This window comes from Pygoscelis adeliae, unplaced genomic scaffold, assembly GCF_000699105.1.
Source record: "Pygoscelis adeliae isolate BGI_AS28 unplaced genomic scaffold, ASM69910v1 Scaffold222, whole genome shotgun sequence".
NCBI lineage: Eukaryota > Metazoa > Chordata > Aves > Sphenisciformes > Spheniscidae > Pygoscelis > Pygoscelis adeliae.
In genome coordinates this window covers 6,329,809-6,350,234 of record NW_008824309.1, presented here as the reverse complement: position 1 = coordinate 6,350,234, position 20,426 = coordinate 6,329,809, and the positions used below count along the sequence as shown (strand labels likewise).

General features: G+C 45.6%; 1 protein-coding gene across 1 annotated transcript in view; it reads right to left on the bottom strand.

Annotated features, from left to right (window-relative positions):
- The window catches only part of FMNL2 (formin-like 2), a 76,663-nt gene that overhangs the window by 47,763 nt on the left and 8,474 nt on the right, over window positions 1-20,426 (bottom strand). The window contains exons 2-5 of the mRNA XM_009319031.1: window positions 13,350-13,430; window positions 9,800-9,876; window positions 7,620-7,703; window positions 5,807-5,959 (exon numbers count right to left, since the gene is read on the bottom strand). Of these exons, the coding sequence (XP_009317306.1) occupies window positions 5,807-5,959; window positions 7,620-7,703; window positions 9,800-9,876; window positions 13,350-13,430 (395 nt within the window). The remainder of the gene's footprint in view (window positions 1-5,806; window positions 5,960-7,619; window positions 7,704-9,799; window positions 9,877-13,349; window positions 13,431-20,426) is intronic.

Here is a 20,426-nt window from a genome sequence, read left to right as displayed (position 1 = left end):
GATGATCATCTTCTGCTTTTATTTCATTTCTTGTTACTAAACATTAGGCTGATCTGAGCATCTGGACGAATCGTTGGTTTTGATTTCCTGTCTGCTGCAGGTCAAAGATTATGTCACCAAGAGTATATTTATCCTGGTAATTAAATTCAGATGGTTCCTCTTTTATTTCCTCTGCCCCTCCTTTAAAGAAGAACTATAAAACCTTACTTCTGAAAAAAGCAGAAACAGAAAACCTGACCACGTGCAAGCTCCTGCAGCGTGTAATGCTCTCCTCCTGCCAGCCATCGGCAGTGGGTACGGGATGTCACACGTGGGGAGGGAGCTACTCCACAGCTTCGTGCCTTTGCTGCTGGAGGCTATGGGGAAGTAGGCAGGATCTGCCATTTCCACAGCCGGGACACTGCACCCACGTGGGAAAACCAACAACCATTAAAACCGAGGCTAAATCTGTGCTGAAATACACAGCACAGTTCAAGGTTCTTTTCCTCGCCCAGATCTAACAGAAGTACATTTCTGTTCAAGAATAACTCATTCATCATTTTTATTCAATTTATTAGCAATTTAGTTAATTAGGTGCTTGTGAAGGCACTGCCATGATGCCTCTGGAGACCAGGCTGCGCTTTTACCCACCAGCCTCCTAGAGAAAGGTGAGAAGGACCACTCAGCCCAGCCAGCCTGAAGAAATTTATTTTGAAAAACTACTCCTGCCTCCACGTCCACGTTACTTTGTTAACGTGATCAGCCAGAACCGCTTGAAAATGTCCGGTGTGTCCTGGACTCACCCAGCACTTTGTACAACTGAGACCTAGAAAACACAACACGCAAGGGCATCTTCTGGTGCAAAACAGCTCACACTGACACTGAAGACTCACAGACAGATAATTAAAACACCTACGCAACAAATTGGGATACTCAAAAGCAAATAAAAGCCCTTTCCACGATGGTAAGTGAGCATAAATCTCAATACAAACTCCTGTCATCTCCACCAACTTCAACGGAAGGACTTTCATGCTTAAAATGAGGACGTGGGCCCAGTCCAATGCTGTAGACTTCTAATGCACCGCGTTAATAACGAATACAAGTTACAGCTGTTTCTCCTATCATTTTTATCTTATTATCTGCTAAAGAACATCATGCCCTCATCTGTCTACACTGGCTCCCTCAGAGTAGGAGCAAGGGGAGCAGAGGACAACCCAGGGTGGACCTCACCACCCCCGTGGCAGCTCGCCCAGCTCTGTGTGGGCTGGGACTCCTGGTTTTCATTGGGGTTTGGTGGTTTTTGGATCGCATTTCTGCGATTTTGTTGTTGTTGGTTTGGAGGTGGTGGTGTTTGTACTATGAACGTCCTTCTGACAGCAGAAAGGGAGTTTGGAAGAGGAAAGTCTTGGCGCTTCCTACTAACTTTGGATTTCTCTGATCTCCTCTTAGAGCAAGTTACAAGCTGGGTCTGCTGGACGTGGGGACCCTGAACTTGCACCCCTCTGCAGGGGATGAGGCCGGGAGAGGGAAAGACCACGAGCCTGTGCTCAGTAGTGGCCCCCGCAAGCACTAAAACCAGTGAGGTGCAATCAGCTCCTCTGCTCATGCAAGGGCATAAACATCTGCCCTGGGCGAGCCAGAGCAGGTAGCTGTGCTGCCCGAAAATGTCTCCTTCCTGCTACTTCAGACAGGAGCGACAAAGCTGGTTTGTGCTACAAATGTAAAGAAAATAAATTACTTTGAGCCTGCTGGTTTTGTCTTCATCCAAAAGAATCTGGGAAAACTATTAATCCATAAAGCTGAGGAGATATTTGCTGCTTAAAAAAGGCGAGAAAAGAAATCGAAACAGCCGGTTTTGGTCTCCCTCCCTCCTCCCAGGCTACGCAGCCAGTGCGTGACTACAGCTGTAAATGCACACGCAGGTGGTGCTCAGCCCTGCAACGCTGTGCGCATCCCACCTAACTTCCAGCAAGGGAACAGCGTGTTTCTTCACCTCTGTACACAAACACAGAGGGGTACCATAGGGGATTCTCCCCCAGTTCGAGAGGGCATTTACCTACAAACATCCCCATAACACCACCAAGCAGGCCACGTGAAAAGGGGTGCACACTGCGCTGGAGCTACCCTCGCCTGCCCGAGACACCGCTGCCTGACTAATGCCTGTCCGAGGTCTGCAAAAATCATGGTCTTCAGGAAGAAAAACCAGAAGAATCACAAGACCAACAACTGACTGCTCAAAAATATGCTCTGTTACATTAGCAAGTATCTGACAAAAATTATGACGACGAAGTCAGCTGTCACCCTGAGCAGTGGCAGTGTTAATGGCGAAGTCCAATTCATTGCAGCCTAAGACGCAGCACCGAATTTGAGTCCAATTATTGAATGCATTCAAAGCCCATTTATGGATTAAGACACGTTTGCCTGGATCGCTCTCTTATTATGGAGTCCACAGATTTTGAAGAAAGAAATGAAGTTTCTCAGTTCAATCCACATAAAAATGGAAGTATTTGACTCGGAAGAAAGGGAATTTCTAATGGGCTGGGACGTTACGAAGTCTGCATTAATACTTATCTGACAGGAGAGTATGACTCTCATGTGAAAGTAATGCTCTTTCCCCCAAAAAAAGCAGCAATAAAATCCCCAAAGGTTCATCCCCGTTTTTATCCTTCTGCCCTCATTTTGGTGTTTGCTTCCCAATTCCCTGTGCCTCCTCTTAAAAAAAAAAAACAAAAACCAAACAAAACCGCTCAGTTGCCAAGGAAACCCAGTGAGCAGTGAGTTGGCAGGGTTTAGCACTACTAAAAAGAGCTACGGGAAGCCAGTTAAAGTCACAATTAGAAATGGATAGCCTCAGCCACGCAAACGAACAGACAGAAAGCCTCCGTGCCCACGTCACCGCCGGGTGAGTTCACACCGCAGCAAGCTTGCCCTGGCTGGTTGCAAGGAACCGCTCAGTACGATGGAGCCGCATCGTCTGCAAGCGTGCAAGGGGTATAACCCTGCCAGTACTTCCTAGGGTTGCTTTGTGCTTATCTCCTATTCCTTTTGCTATAATTAAATGTGCACAGCACAGATCAGCTGGGATCGTGCAGGGTCCTGCGGGCTACAGCAGGTTTACTGCTACTGAACCCTGAGGACAGGCTGGAAAGCTGGTGCCATGACACTGCCACACAAGCACCGAAAATGACAAAAAACGGTGTGAAAGCTGGCACGAAACACTGTCTCCCCAAATCTTCTTGCTGTTTTAATAAAAAGGAATCCAGGCCAAATCTGTTTTCATTTTTCATACTGCTATGGCATAGCAGGGATGAGTCCAGCTCCTGAATTTTAAATTACCCTGTTAAGATTGTCAGACTTCTCCTCCCTCATCCAAGAGGGAGGACCGCTTCTTCCTTTCTCTCCATTTTAATGTTTTTATAACAAAGACAGAAGAGCAGCTTTCACACAGAAGAACCTATGGCCTGGGTGTCCGCATGTCCCAGACACGTCGTCTACCCAGTGACGGGGCAGGAACCTCCTGGTTTTGACCAGAAACACCATCCTGCACACTGTCCTCATTTGATGAGCACCTAGCTTGTACTCAGGAAAAGATTCTGTTTCAGTTAACTAATATTTACCAATTATACAAAAAAGCTCTTCTTAAAAACTTCGCACCTACTTTCAGCTTTTACTTTTTTCAATAAACATAGTCCCCAGCTATAGAAAAAGTACACATTTTAAAACACAGATTTTTTTTTTTTTTTTTTTTTTTTTTTAAGGAAACACAATCCAAAGATGCTAATTCCATGTAAATGTTGGACAGTTTCTGCCCAAGCTGCCCTGGTACAAAGATGGCTCTGCAGGCAAGAGGGGGCACTTGGCTGAAAAACACTGTACTGCACCAGTGTTGGATATGAGTGAAGTCTCTATTTGTAGTAAAAAAGACGAAATAACATGGACAACGACTAAGGGCTCTATGTCTTAGGCATGAAACTAATAATACTATTTGCAATATGATAAAGAAAACTAGTACCTTGTTTCAAAGTAAAACACATTTTATTTTCTTTTAGAAAACCCCACTCTACGGAAGCAAACTACACTCCGAAGTTATAATGTGATAACCACACGTTTTGGAGGCTGAAAACTCCCCCTGATGCTCAGGCGGTCGCTTTACCAAGACGTATGATTACTAGATTATAAGGCATGGGGAGCAGCGCTCGCCGCGCGGCTCCCATGCCCTGCACAGCCCGTGCTGCGTGTAACCTTGCACCTGGGACTTACGAGATTTTCCGGCTCGAAGCCTCGTCAGCAGAGCGCAAAGTGAAGCCGCTCCAGAGGCAGTTGGCTGAAAAGCAGCTCTGGTGGCTTTTGAACTGAAGTTGCTCAGGCAGAGAAACCAATCTGATGGTATGTGAAAGGCGGATGAGAGCGGAGGAGGGAAGGATGCGAGAGAGAGAGTTGGGAGAAGAGCATTTGAAAGAGGGAGGGGAACGAAGGATGCCAGGAAGGAGACATTGAAATGGAAAATAAAACAGGTAAGGAATAAAGGGGAATGTGAAAAAGGAAAAAGGATGGAAGGAAATGAAGAGAAAAAAATGTAAGAGACACGTAATGTATACCTGACTCATGCATTTCTAGCGTAACTAATCACAAGCATGCCTCCGAAAGACAGAGAGCAGAATCAGACATCCTCCTGCAAGCACAAGACTCTACCCTTTCTCTGTCATAGTAATTAAAGATCAAAGAAAACCAAAACCACTAAGAACACCTTTGCAACATTTAAAAAATAAAAAAATCAACTGGTCAAGTGATCTTGCTGCACTCCACAGCCTGTATCTCTTTACCAGAACTGTGTGTCTGTCTCCTCCTCTCCGCTGCCTGCGGTCTGTGAACTACATCTTCCAGGTATCACATCCGCTACCACTCAGGCCGTAGGTGGAAGGCACTCACTTAACATCAGCTAAAGAGCCGACATTACCATGGACTGACAAACCGAAACTGAACCTCAACTGGAAGGTGTAGGAAAAAGCCACAAGTTCTCACTGGCTCCATCTCTTTTGGACTCCTTTATGCTCACAGTACTATGTAACAAAACGCCACAAAAGCCAAAAAAAGTCAAAAAGCATATGAGCAAATGCCGTTCAGCCCTCTGAGCTGCGCCCCTAGGTAACAGTACTGCTAGTCTAAAGGTGATGTTTAGTATGTTTTATAATAGCGAAGCATCGAAGGAATGTAACAAGAGTTGACTGCCCTTCAGTCCTGGGAAGCGATCCTGCCTTTTCCACAAACTGAAAAAAACCCAGTATTTGGAAAGAGAGACTTCATAGTAAAGCCTGGGGTGGTGGCTAGTATTTATAGCAGGTTTGAAGGATGGAAGTGGCCTTTTAAAAAAAAAAAAACAACAACCTCTTGTTCATAGCAGCATGGAAGGAATGTGCTGCTAGAAGAGACCTTTTTGGACGAGACACCAGATCGGAGCCCCAGACTGGCTGGGTCCATGGAAATCTTGAGGGACTCTTTGGAGAAGAGGAATTGCTTCCTCTGTGCAAGCCACATTGTACCTGATGGAAACGCATCGTGCATCCTTAGATCATTCTGCCATTGGAAAGGGAGGCAGAGTTATTCTTGTCTCTTCCTCAATTGCTGCGCAATGCTGCCCCGAGTTACTAGCTTAGCACTTCTTTCCACCTCAAAACCATCAGTAAAATGACACGTTTCCTATATATGTCAAGCCTATACTGGGAGAAGAGGGAAGATGAAAAATCTTCTAATTGGAAAACCATACTGACTCTTCTCACTTGGGCACTCACTGTTTGCAGGTCACCCGCTGCCTGATTTAACTCCTTACCGTAAAGTTGAGTGTCTGCCAGCGCGGGAAATGCTGTTGCCAACTGGCGAGGGTAAATTACCGCCTCTGTGCAGGTCCTCAATAGACCGGCTCCAAGGTTTGGACTTGTCCATCGAGTTTTCCACATTGTTCTCCAAACTTTCAAAGTCAAACCTGAAAGGAAACAGAAAGTCCAATGCCGGGTCAGACAGAAAAGATGCACATTTTCCTTCCTGTTCAAGATCTGCAGATTTTAGTAGGTCCCAAAAGATTACAAAACGAAAGGAAGAAAGCAATGCAGGCTAACTTCCCTTCGGCTGCAATTCAGTGCGCGCTTCAAACGCATAGTGCAGCAAATCTGGGCCTTGACGAAGGGAGCAGCTAACCACACGAGCATACAATTTCAGAAGGATCAAACGGCTATGTATTATTCTACTTCAATGTAAAATAAACACAACATCGGCTGCTTTGCTGATGATTAGCCCTGCCTTGAAGGAAAGAGGGAGAATGCTTAAAGCTGTCTCCATTTTATTTCAATAAATCAATATGTTGTGCAAGTACTAATTCAGTTTCCTCCATCACTATGCGACCGAGCATTTACACTGGCTTGCTGGCCCTCGTGAATCTCCCAGCATATGTAATACATTACCATAATCATTACAGATTTTCTTTGATTTCTGACTCGTTGCCCATTGTACTGCTATTTCAAGCAAAAATTGCTTGTTCCCCTAACAGCTTTTGAGGTTATTACTCATGTTTACCACGTTAGAGAGGGGAAAAACCCAGCAAGCTAACTTGCATACATTTGTATAATTTTAGGAAGAAAGTCTTTATACAAACACTTCTTTTTGCTGTGCACAGTTTTTTCCAGTGTTAGTAACATTTTAAAACATATAATTTTCCTTCATTAATTTTACTGCAACCCCACCAAAAATCTCTTTTCTGTGCGATGGTATATATACATCTGATGGCATCTTTTCTAAAAATAAAACATCAACTCTACTCAGCTCGAGTTCCTAACTACAACAGCACCTTTAACCTATCGCTTCTTTTCATACAATTTTATACAAAAATCTATTGCTACAATATCCTGAAGTGAAAGCCTGTGGATATACAAAACAAGATCCTCAGCTGACAATCTATTTCAATTTGTGTGATATAACGACTAATAAAAGCTGATTTGTTCCCAACTGTTTTAACAGAGTATATTTAATGATTTAGTACCTAAATGACTAAATCTGACTCCCAGCTAACCAGATGTCAGAACTGCAAAAGCTTGTTTCATAGTCTTCCTGACTTGCAAAATCACCTTGAAACTCCTACTCTTGTCTTGCAGCACAGCTACTGCACACAATGCCGACAACTTTGCTTGCCACGAGCAAGCACGAGCCTTGTGAGAAGTGGTTCGTGTGTGGATGCTGCTTTGGAACATGGCAGACAGTATTATAATTCCTTGGGGTCGGATGCTAATAGCAAACCTATTTCTAAGGAAGCCTGCATGCTTCCTCACATTTGTTGAATGTTTTTGCACTGTACCCCTAAGACGGTCAGAGGCCAAAGCTAAAAAATGTCAGTACAGTCTTAGAGATAAATAATCTCAAGGCTTAAACTTAAGCTTTGTTCTCTGCAACATGTTATGATCCAATGGTTTTGGATTAACATTACCCTTTTCTCTGCTCTAAGGTACGTACACAGTATTATACCAAGCTGCTGGCAGGAAAGCTCTGCTAGAAAAGCTGAGCATCTGCCCTGGCATTCCCCCTCTTGCTCTGTAGAGATGGCAGGAGTCTTGCTTTGACTTGCAAGCCCAGAGTACCAGACATGTCTTACTCACGTGACTGCATACTGGGCAAACGACAAGTACTCCACCAGAACATCCAGGCCTTTGTTTTCTTCATTCAGGAACTCCCTGACCCATCTGTTAGAAAAATCATTAGACATCAGAGCGTTTCACGGGCTTTGTGCAGTTACTGGAATTCTTGTCAGATAAGCTAGAGACAGATCCATTGCAGGAAAGGCAGCACTACTGAGCAAAACTTGGATTTCTCACTCAGGAAAAAGAGGGCTTTTTAGAAATGCCCTTTATTATTTAGAGGACTTTAAAGCAGTCCTTTAGAGGACTTTACAAAACGTGTACTGAAACGAACTTTTTTGCAGCACTAAGATGGGAAAAACATTCCACCAAAAATAAGCATAAAAACCCCTACGCACACTTTGCATTGCTCAGAAACTAGACGTTCACTCTTCTAAGCACTGAGCTCCAGAGTCGGTGAGTGCCTTTTCCACCACAGCGGTGTTGCTGCAAGAGGGCCACGGTTGCGCTGGGGAGCTCGGCTTCGCTCCAAACCCAGGCTCATCTCCTATCTGGCACACGCTGCTGCGCAAACCACCAAGCAGTGGTTACAGCTGCCTTCTAACGCATGAGCTGCAGGGACCTGGTTTATTTTTTTCCACATCCTGATCTCCAGCAGTATTTGTAACGCATACGGGCAGCACACCGGCAAAAGAGTAATAGCACCAAGGGTGAGGGGTCTGACATCCTGGATGTACATTTAACAGTAATTTTGCCTTCTCTTTTTAAAAGACCTATTACTGTGAATTTTGGTCCCTGAGAATTATGCAAAATAATCTTCAATTCAGAAAAGCCTGTTATCTTCCAAAGCTCTCAAAAACTCAAAAATGCCCAGTAAAGTTTAAAAATCCATACATCTGGGGGCAGACACAGGCGAGCAAGGAGCTTCAGCACAGCCCCAGCTCAGCTCTCCGCCGAACCCCAACCGGGGCAGCCGAAACTCCACCAGGAGTGGGTTAGGTGCCACTGGAAGGAGTGAGGAGCCAGGGAGAGAACCGGGCCTCCGGGCTCGCTCTGCCTCTGGGGTCTCACAGCTATGGATCCCCTGCTCTCAGCAGAGTGGGAATTCATTGCCTCTGAGTTATTCTAGTCTTCAGGTTTTAAATCTTTCACTGTTTATCTGCTAAAATAAACAACCTGGCGTTTTTATAAAACGTATTTTGAAACGCATCATTTAGCCAAGTGAACCACATAAACAAACACTGGTCTTGTCAGCCTCCTTTATATATCTGGTGCACCACCACAGTTCTTTCTGCGCACCCATGAGCCGTCATAAATCTGCAGAGTGTCACGCTTCGTCTTTGGTGGGGAATCTTTTGTGCTGCAAAACGAGGGAAAACATAGCAGGAGCCAGTGCAGGGGTGTGGGAGAAGTTTGTTGGAAATATTTGTGACGGTGCAGCTAGCGGGAGGGTCCCCCACTGTCATGCACGGCGTCCGTGCACGCCACGCTGGGGAGCCGGCTCCCACAGAGAGAGACCAGCTATTCCTCCCACAGTTTAAAATGCCCTTGTTTCCACAAAACAAGAGCAGCATCCTGTAAAATCGATGTAATTGAGCTGGACACAGTGTGTGATCATGATACAAAACGCTGAAGAAACCTTCCTGGCTGGCGTACCGGTGTTGAACCAGCTTCTGGTCCCGAGACCCAAAGCAGGGAGGTGAGACCAGTGGAAACGCGGATGGGAACGGCACATTCGATAAAAAACTGAAGTCTCTGCGATTCTTTTACTTTTGCTATTTGAGAGGAATTTTGTGCTTTGTAGAAGTAAAATACTGGGAATATTACTCACTGCTGGGCTTCACAAACTGCATCATGTTAAAGCTATAAAACAGCATGGGGTTTTTTAATATATATATTTATAGCTGCAATGCTATTACTATTCTAGACACAGTCATGCTCATTGCTGCTCTGACTTAGGGTGAGCAGAAGTTGACTGCAATCTTTTCGCAGCCTTCACAGAGATGTGGATGAACCTGTCATGAAAGGACTAAAGCCGAATTATTCTCCTGAGATGCCCAGCTATCCCTTAACTGAGCCCTTCAGGCTTTAACGATCAATCAAGTGGTATCGCTGCTTGACATGCAAAGAGATTTTTTTCTCAAAGGCATCCATCAGTAGATGTAAAACAATCTTAGACCAGAGGACATCAAAATTCTTACCCAATGTGATTAGTTCTTAACGAAATTTCCAGTTCTCGGAGTACTTGAGTAGACTCTTGGACTCGTCTTCTGAATTTCTGTAATTGAGTGAGCAGGCAAAAATAACAATTAGACTCATGTGATGCTATTAAAAATATCAACATCTCACACAGTGCAGAATGAATAAATAAAACATTAAGGTAAACTGAGAACCCCTCTAAATCCTGAGGAATGCAACAACAATAGTCCGGCAGTCAACAAAAACATACTCAGAAAAATAACTTCTGTTCCCATGCACATTTTTGAGTTTCCAGGATTAAGAAAATTAAAAGCCTGTAGAGAAATAAACTTTTCTTTACAATACAAGCTTTGTTTTAGTATCAAACTCTCCACTGAGAACTACAGCGTTTGGGCTTCATTCTCAGCCTGGTGCTTTAATCTCACCTTCGAGACTTTACACCCACACCAAAAAACCTGCCATGATTTCTATATAATTACCAAATCTGTGGGTGCAAGCCAATAATGAAATACACATGTGCTGCCATCTGCACGCTTTAACAATTTGTGCACACTAAATTGTATCTGCAAAATTAGATGCTGGGAAAAGGCCATAAAACGTCAGAAGTAAAACACTGGGCAGCAACGCAGCAGAAAGGAGAGGAGGTTTTGTGTCATCTCCGTATGGGAGCAGAAAGGACGACCTGGGAAAAACCTCACTGGGACGCAGTGAGAGCTCCACTTCCCTCCACAGCTCACAGCAGGCACCGGCCACAGCAGAAGACCTCTAAATGCACACTGACTCATCTCGAGTCGAGTCAAGCAGCTCCTCTCCATCCTCTGCCAAACCAACTTGCAGCAGGGCAACCTTCGGTGTGCAGATAGAGCGAGCCAGCGATGCCTCCTCCTCCCCCAGCTGGAGAAAGACTGTCGTCTTCTCTCCTGCCTGGTGCTCCTTGCCCATGGAAATCTACTAAAACCGCTGGATAAATTATGCTGGAGCAGTTGTTTTGGTAAATTCTCATTCGTGAACAAGCTAAATGAGAGCAGAAATGGATGGACAATGATAATAATCTTGGAATTGCAGTATTTAACAACCAACTTGGTCATCAGTTATCACACAGACAGACTTGATGTGTTTGGAAAGGGCTTATAAGTGCTTAGGAAACAAGCGATGCTGCTGCAGGTAGGACTATGCTCTGAATACCGGGGGAAAAAAGGGTTTGTTCTCAATGCACCACAATAAACCCACAATAAAATCAAGGGGACTACTTGGCAGTTAATAATTCTCATGAGTTCATTTACTGAGGTGAAGATGATGAGAGGATAGGATTTATCTTGCCTTGCTGACCTATGTGAAGATTATCAGCTGCCTTTTTCACCAGGGTTTTATACATGCTGGCTTACCTGAGGCAAGACTAAACCCCAGCTCAGAAAGCCACTGGCAGACTGAAATAGATGTCTCACGGTAAAGTCCTAGTAGACACAAGGCACTATTAATTTTTACTTTGAAATAGCTAGTTGAGATCAGACATAGAGTTTCTCTGGACCTCAGTTAATTAGCTCAGAGTACAAAAACACAGTGCCTTCTCTCCCGAGAGAGTTTACACAATATAACTGCAAGCAATATAAAACCTTACCTCTCTAGAAGTAAAGGTAAAATATTGATGTAGCAAGAGGCAGGCAGGAGACAGGGGTGGGAGGGCATGGCAGAAATAGGCAGCACGTTCCCACGCGGGACCGTCAACCTCCAGTGAGGCCAGGCTGCTCTTTGCAACCACGGCAGAGAGCAATGAACTGGCTCTGTGCTTTACTGGGCTCTAGGAGCCACCAAACTGCAATTTCTTTAAAAATGTGTAATTTCAACACTCTCATTTTCCTGTTTCAAAATTCAGCTCAGATGAAAAGGAATTGTTTTCCCGGGAAGAGCCATTACGCCCCCAATTACAAGCCGAAACACACATTGCGCAGCAGCGTTTGGAGCCACCTTCTTTTGGCCACGCTTGGGATCATCAGCAAAAACGCTGACACCACCTCAATTACAGCAATAATCCTGGTAATACGAGCTCTCCCCACAATATCGCGCATCCGTCCAGAAGCCCATTTGTAAATCTTTCCGCCTGGCAGTCCAGGCTGATGAAAGGCTCCTGGTGATACAGAATAACGCAACAAAAGAGAGGAACTCAATGGAGTTATTTTTAGGCTCCTTCGGTTTTGTCATTTGCCGTGGGACTCTTACAGTGGTATCAGGATAAGAAAGGCTTCAATGTGTGCCCACAGAGTAACCGCAGAGCAAAGCCAAACACTAAACGAATTTCAAAAACCCTTCAGGAGAAAAACACAAAGACCCCTGTTCACTGGTTTTTTTAAAAAACTATAATCAGCTACAGGCAAATTTAAAGGTTTCCTACTAAATGGTTTCCTACTCCTTGTTAGAGCCTCCAACAAGAGAAGCACTGTCAGAAGACATTACTGCAGCCTTGAAGACACGAGCTAGCGACGGCGTGCTGGAAGCACAGGGTACCCAGTGTCTGCCCCTCGCCTTTCGCAGGGACGGAGGTGCACCTCCACTGCGGCTGGAGCCGGCCCCGGCCTGGAAGCCGTGTCAGGATACATATTTTACTGCAGGGCACCAGCCTCAGCTAATTGTACGGCAACACAAAGCAGCGATTGTTGAGGACAAGGCAGAGCCAGTCAATGGCAGGATCTGCTATGCTCTCGCTGCCTTTTTTTGGTTTTTTTTTTTAAAGGCTATTATTACTATCAACACAGGATATGAGCTGATATCCAAAGTGGTTAAATACCAAGGGTTCAGAGATGGGCCTCTAAACGGGATGTAGGTTTACTGTTATTCTAAAATCCTGGAGGCTAGTACTAAGTCCATCAGAGCGGTGCAGAAACGTCAGAACCATCCACAAATACATCCTGGTACAGAAGCCACACTCAGGGATGCACGACGTTCACGTGAAAGGCCAAGTGAAGTGTCTGAGACTTTCGTGAGCGATTATCAAACTATTTTGGACAAAATAATTCGCAGAAGGATGGTTGATGCCGTGTAAATACACCCCAGGTTACATCTTTATTTCACAACCCTGAAACCTCAGATGAGACTGCAAGCGAGAGGTGACCTGTGCCAGCTGCACTGAACTTCTGTCACGCAAATGCCCAGAGAAAAGGACTCAAAACTTCAACATCCCCTTCACACAGGTGAGAAAAGTGCCATCCGCCAGAGGTTTTATTCACCACCAGTGCTGCCCACATGAAAAGTCAGACCTAGAGTACAGCTCAGTGATAATTTGTCAGACTATTTACTGAAGCTACAGTTATTAGAACAAGTTGTTTCATGTGTCAGATGGTCCTTTTCTCTGCAACATCTGTTCTCCTTTCTGAGCTGCAAAAACTGCAGCATCTTTCCTATTTCTCTTTGCTCCTCTCTGTCGTTTGTTCCATCTCCGAGACTCTTCTCGGAGACTTTTACGGGGCCTTTTACACAAAGGCAGGAAGGAACCCGGACCCCGGGACCATCCTCGCCGAGGAACAAGGGACGGGTGAGAGGAAACAGGACGCTCCTCACCTTCCTGGTTACAGCCGGGTCCAGATAGCCCTTCAACTTCTGGATGTATGTATGTGGAGGATTCTTCACTTGAAATCTTTCCTGCAAAGGATGCAAGAATAAACATCAGCCATGTCATAACATCGTCTATATTTACTTAATATATATATAAAATGCGTGCACACACATATATATTTAAACAGTATACATTTATAATATAGTTTTATATGTACATACCTTATATACAGAAGTATATAATATATGCATATACCATATGCATGCAAATAAAATATATTTACATGTATCTCGATATTCTGAATTCGGTATTTATAGAGGATGCATAAAAATATACCTTACATATTCAATGACAATTTTCAATTTTAGTTACACATACAAACACACACATCTGAAATAACAGGGTTTCTGCTAACCAGGAGTACTGAGAGAGAAGAGAAGCGTTAGAAGAGCAGATGCCTGTCCATGCTTGATTGAAAGCCATCACCACAAAAACTGAGACACCTTTTTTACCATTTGGAACAAGCCTAAAAACACGCTACGTGGTCTATTCATGGGAGAAGTCACATCATTTCATCGTTCAGACTCCAGAAAAATTAATGCAATAGTATGTTAGCAATAAACAAGTAATATTTTAACTCCATGATATTAAATTGGATTGCCTTTGTAAGTGGCCCACCAGGTCCAGCCCAACCCTTTCTGCAGGTTCCGATTTACAGGGAGGGGCACCGGACCGGCGAGGGCAGAGTGCCACACAGGCACAGGCAAAGCCTCCCCTGCATGGGCACAAAGCGGTCACACAGTATTTGGGCCACGGTGAGTTCAGTCCGTCCTGGTTGAGCCCCATCTGAGAACGATGACCGGCACTCCGCCTTTATTTCCATTACAAAGCACGCACAAGCCTGGCCAGCTCTCCTGGAAATAACGATGCAGACTTCGTTACCAGCCCTGCCCAGCCACCACACAGGAGGGCTTGTTTATTCTACGTAAACACACCCCATCACAGCAGCACCCCACTTCCTACGTCAACACAACGCTTGAGCACCAACGCGTTCATCGTGCCCTGGGGTCAGCTCCCCACACTATTTCTGCCAGCAGCACTTGCATGGGGAGCACCTCGGTGGTTGAGCTCATCCCAGCCACCCGTGGCTCCCAGCGATTCGGAGGGTTTCCTTCAGCACCTGTGTCACACAAGGGCAGAGCTGACGGACCTTCAGCATGGTGGCAAGCAAGCCAGCAAATGCTACCGAGACCACCGTTACACCACCACAGGCCAATTATGGACCAGATGCCCATCCCTGTCCCACTGGGAATGTCCGGGAACCACCACATGCCTCTCCTCCCCACTAAGGTTGGAGTCTTACCAACCTCAGGACACAGAGAAAGGCAGGTTGTCCACGATCGTGAGCTTTACCCATGTAAAACATCTCATTACCCATGCCTGCTTTCCTGCTTTGTCATACACCAGCAGCGTGCCTGATTTCCCTTCCCCATCTCACGTGCTGCTAGTCCAGTGCCAAGAGATTCCCACCTGCTTTTGAGACTCACTTCTCACTGAAGGTTTCCCATGCCTCATCTTACACGGGGACAATTGATCTGCAATCCAGAATCAACCACATTCAGAATTGAATTAAAGATTTTAACGACAAATATAAGGTCTGCAAGGTTTGTGTTCTGAGAGCTGCTTGATTTTTGCTTGCTTTTTTACCAGTTGCACGGCCAGCTTGAAATTTATCCTACAAAAGCTGCTGCGAAACACAAGTTGTTCTGCCATGTCCAAACCTGTTAAGGGTATTACCAAAAGTTCTGATACTATTTGTATCTTGGAAGAATTTTAAACTATTCTGCCCTTTCCCTTGAGGAAAGATCTCATAACAATTTCCTCCTGAAATTTCGTATTTTATAAATGATATTTGAAACCTCTTTATTAGGTCAGGATGCAATTTTGACTACATTATCTGAAAGTTATTTCATAATGAATAGTACACTGCTGCCCAGTTACCAGAACATACTGTCTGAACACCAAAAGTTGTTCCTGTTATTATCTTGCTGCTTGCTGTAAAAAAAGCAATTCATCATGGTCAGAATGGAAAAAATGAACCAAAAAGTCTGCCTTGTGGTCCACCAGCCCCAGGCAAGAGCTCTGTAAGACGGAGAGCAGACATTTTTTTCCTCTTTTACAACTGGATTTTTTTTCCATGCATCTTCACACGTACGGGCCAAACAGAGTCCTGGAATTGGCATTTCCTTTTTATCTAAAAACCAGTTCAGAAAACACAAAGTTCTTTGTTGCCAGTCCTTCTCCGGCCAAAGTGACACCAAGGGTGTCTGTCCTGCTCCATCCTCCCCCAGCACCATGCCCACCGCCACGGCCTCCTCTCGGCTCTATAGGCACGGACGCTTCGAGCCAATCTCATCTCAGCTGGCCCACACAGGTCAGACAGTCCCTTTCACACCCTTGTAGTTAAACTTGCTGCTAACTGGAACTGCTACCGGGGTGTGGGGAAAGACAGACGCATGAGACAGATGCATGGAGTTACAGACGGGTTTGGAAACGGCCTGCCAAGGCTCCATCACACAGCTCCACCAGCGCAAGCAGAAATCATCTGCCGCATCCCGAGAGGTGCGCAATGGTCAGCCCTAGCACCCAACTCTCTGGAAAATGGGAGCAGGAACACCCACAGAAGTTGACAGGGACTTCAAAGGAAATAAAAAAATAAATTTAAAAAAAGCACATAAATTAAATCAGTTAAAAGAGTAAGACGTCACTATTCAAAGTACTTTAATTGCTAGCTTAATTTATGCACTTTTTACAGGACACTGTTAGGCCAGTTTCTCAGTCAGACTTACAGCCCCCTCAGGATACTGTGGACTGTGGCTTTACAGTGGGCATAAATATAAGTTATTTAGAAGCAATTTCCATCCATTAACCCATTTTAAAACTTCTTCACACTGGCAGACAGACAAAAAACCCACTTTGCTGTAAATGAGAATCTGGCCTATTGTAAACTAGTAAAGAGTTATAGAGGTATCTGGGCCTCAGAGACCACCACCGTTTCTCATTTTCCCCCTCAGCAGTTTTATATTAGCTCCAGGACATTACAGCATTTGAAAAACCATGTCCTTCTCTACAAAAAAACACGAAGGTGGAAGTGTTTTCACTGTGTCACTTCATAACCATGTCCAAATATCATTATTTGTATCTGCAAGTGATGGAGTGAAGTGGTGGAGCACCAAGCCGAAGGTCCACTCTTGAAGAGTGGCAGGTGACGTGAGAGCACCAGGCAGCAGCAGGCACGGCAGAGTCCCAAGCTAACAAGGCTCCACGTTAGCTCTCGCATTTATTCCTCCCCTTGTTGGGGGGTTCTCTCATGCTGATGTAGCTCTCCTGCGTTTAGTCTAATCCTCCAGAGAAGCTATTTTACTCTTATGGATTTATTTCTCTGACTAACTAATCAGTCATCATCTGCTAAACTGACAGGAGCTTTTCCTAACTGCCAGTTTCAATATCTGGAGTCTTCAAAATGAAATGCTTAAATAGACTCAACGAGCACATTTAATAGCCTGTGATGCAGATACTATATGTTTCTGTTTGTTTTCTTAAAACCTAGCTGTAATTATGTACTTATGTAGTAATCTCTACAGCAACTTCATTAAAAAAGATGCTGCTCGTTACTGTATAGTGGAATTATTTGGGTTGAAGGATTTTAAAGACATTATCTGTGAACAGCAGATACCAGCAATGCTCTTCTCTAACTATTGACCAAGAACCACTTGTGGTAAACATCTACTAGTCTTGGAAACATTTTTATAGCCCCTTAAAGTGTTTTTTCTGGTTTGGAAAGCCATGAGGGTTTAGCCTTTAAAATTGCCCTTTCCTGGCTATGATGACTGTCTCGGTTTATCCAGCTTCGACTGTTTTATATTAGAGGCTGATACATCGCAATCTGCAAGAACCAGGGCTCTGTGCTGTGCAGCGACGGCAGCCCGAGGCTCCCCAACACCTCTGGGACACCCTGAACGTCTGCTTGCAGCTATCGGCCTCCTAAAAAACTGATGCTCTGCCAGAGCTCACTCAGGGTGGGAAGGCACGGTGTTCGTTGGACCAGCGTGATTGCAGTCCGGTATTTCGCTGGCCATGAATGCTGTAAGTGACTGTGCAGGTTGGCCAGCCCAGGGTCCTCTCAAGGTCCTCTGGTCCTTCTTGAGAGCATTTACTTCCCTGTAGAGACAAACGCTTCCCAGCTAACACCAAGGCACTGCTGTTCACATGTAATCCACTTGCCTTAGATACCGTAAATAATTACTTAAAAATTGTTGCTTTTTCCTGTCTGCTCCTCCTCTCCACTTTTGGCGATTTGCAATCACTCACTGGCCAAATCTGCTTTCAAAATAAGAATCTATATGGCAAGGGGTTTAACGCTATTTGAACGAGGAAGCTGGGGATTTTTACCACACACATATAAAGTTTAAAATCCCTATTTGAGTCTCCAAACTTCGCTGAGCAAAAAGCGTAAGGCAGTGAGTGACATCACGACCGGGACATGGTGGCTTCCCCTCCCGGTCGCCCCAGTACGGGGCCATTCAGACACAACAAAGTTAATAAATCCCAATGAAACCTATTTTATCTCCACTGCGTGACTCATATGAGCACCAACACTATCTACAGCCCTGGAAGGAGAAAGGCGCAGACCAGCAATAACTCGACCCTGCCTTTGTCAGCCACCTAGAAAGCAAACTGACTTAATTTCCCAAGGATAAAAGGCCCTTTCTTACTTGAAAAATTGCTGAGGAGTGGTGCTATAAGCCAGAACGACAGACAAGCGCCGAGAAGCGCATGCAAGGAGCCAGCGGCAGCGGCACCGGACCGGAGAGCAGTGAGATGACCTGGGCCCCAGCACCTCCCTTTAGGGTAATAAATGATGAGAATTCAGGGAAAAAGCTTGGACAGGGGAGCACAACACCGCTGCTGTGCTTCTTTTACCAGCAATCTCCAGAATTAGCACTTTCTTTTCTGATGGATGCCAAAAAAAAAATGGGGCTGGGGGGGACTTCACTCCAGCAGCAAAGAGAAACTGCCGGATTTCTGCATTTCCTCTTCCATGTGATCCTACAAAGAACTCGACACATCTCTTGTTCACCCAAATCTGGAAAACGTATTAATTCCGTAACCAGGAAATTGTGGCTTTTCCAGCGATCTTCTGCTTCCAAAAATATTCAGGACATTCTCTGCATTAGTGACATATGTTATTATTATTATTACCCTTGCTAACTTGGTTCATTCTTAGGATTCATATACATTAGGTAAACACAGAGTGCATCCGACTCGGTATCCAGGCTTGTCAGAAACCCCAGCAGGCAGGCAGGCACTGCTAGGAGTGCATCCAGCACATGGATGGTGAACGCTGGTGAAAGGAGGTGGACAAGCAGGGCTGGAGACCAGTGTCTTCTCACTCCCGAGGCACAAACACATCATAAACGTGGTGCACGTTTCCACCACTCGTCCCCCATCCCACACAGACCTGGAGGGTGGCTCAGTCCTAGCCTGTATTTTACCCACAACAGGGGAGATTCAATGGGGTTTTTTATGCAAAGGCTCTCAAAACAGAGCTGCAAATGACTACCGCAGCACGTGCAAAGATATGGAAAATGCTTGGTTGAATGTTGTCAGAAAAATCCAGATCTCTGCTGCAAAAGGGTTAATGGCACCAGATGGTAACACACAGTGTGAGGTGCCGCTTTTGAATCACCGTCCCTTCATCACATTTTTGCCTCGTTTAGAGAAGGATCTAACCACTACAGTCAACGCTTGTTGAACTTAAGTGTAAATGAACAGAAGTCTGATGGACCCTCTGTAGTTTCAGATGTTATCCTTCTCCAAGGATAGGAGAGGTTTGGGGCTCACCCGAGATATTTGTGTCAAACAACAAACAGCACAGCATCCCCGCGAAACCCTGGTCCTCGCTCAGTCCCACCCGGCAGTCACCGCCTGTCCCCCTTCTTCATCAGCGATCCACCCGAGACCCGCGGGCAGCAGGCAGGAGGGCTACCTGCGCCACTCCACTGCCTGCAGCCCGGCCGTGGCCCAGCTTGCCTTTAAAGCAACTCCCAGCCCGAATCCAAAGGACACCTAGGTATTTGTCAGCACTCCCCGGTGCTCTGGACTTCAAAATGGCAGGCATGGACCACCGCGGCTCTGTACGGTTACACTCTCAACCAGTCCATGGGGCACAATCTCACAAAAAAAACCAAAAATAAAGATAAAAATAATATCAAGAACCTGCCTCTCCCCAGACCTGGCTTACGGAGGGGAAGGCTGGGAAGGCTGCACGCCATTTTACCTTTGCAGATCTTGATGAACAGTGGCAGAGGAGGAAGGGGCACAGAAGCAAGCCCGGCTTAAAGGGCATGCAGGTGTATGGCACACGCTAGTGTGCACCAACCTCTTTTACGATGTAACAGAGAGCTTCGTGATTAACATTTTTGCCTCGTTTAAAGAAGGATCTAACCACTACAGTCAACGCTTGTTGAACTTAAGTGTAAATGAATGCAAGTCTGATGGACCCTCTGTGGTTTCAGATGTTATCCTTCTCCAAGCTATCTTGAACGCTGTCTATTTTTGATAGCCTAATCTCACACCACCAGATTTCTGTGCCCAGGCTCCCCCCCCACCATGATGCTCAGCCAGGCAGAGAGCCCAGGTAGCCCTCCCCTCCCAGGGGAAGGCCACCCTGGTCTTGGCAGAGCCAGGGTTTTACCCAGGGAGCTGGAGGACTCGGGGACTGTCACAGCACTACCTTCTCACCTGGAGCCCTGTTTCCACCAGGGCCCACACCTGCACATTTTTAGTCACAAATAAACCCTGAAGTGGAATATGGTGCCCCACCAACGCACCACACGCGGCCTTGTTTTAGGTGCAATTACCCCCGACACCGGCAGAGGGGCCCGAGCCCCCTGGAAGCAAAGCTGAGGGGTGGCACAAGGACCCCCACCCAGGAGGCTGCTGGAGAAATCCACCGCCATCCCAGTGAGCTCCACGCCGGCCACCAGCCTCCGAAACAGCCCGCACCCGCCTTCACTAGG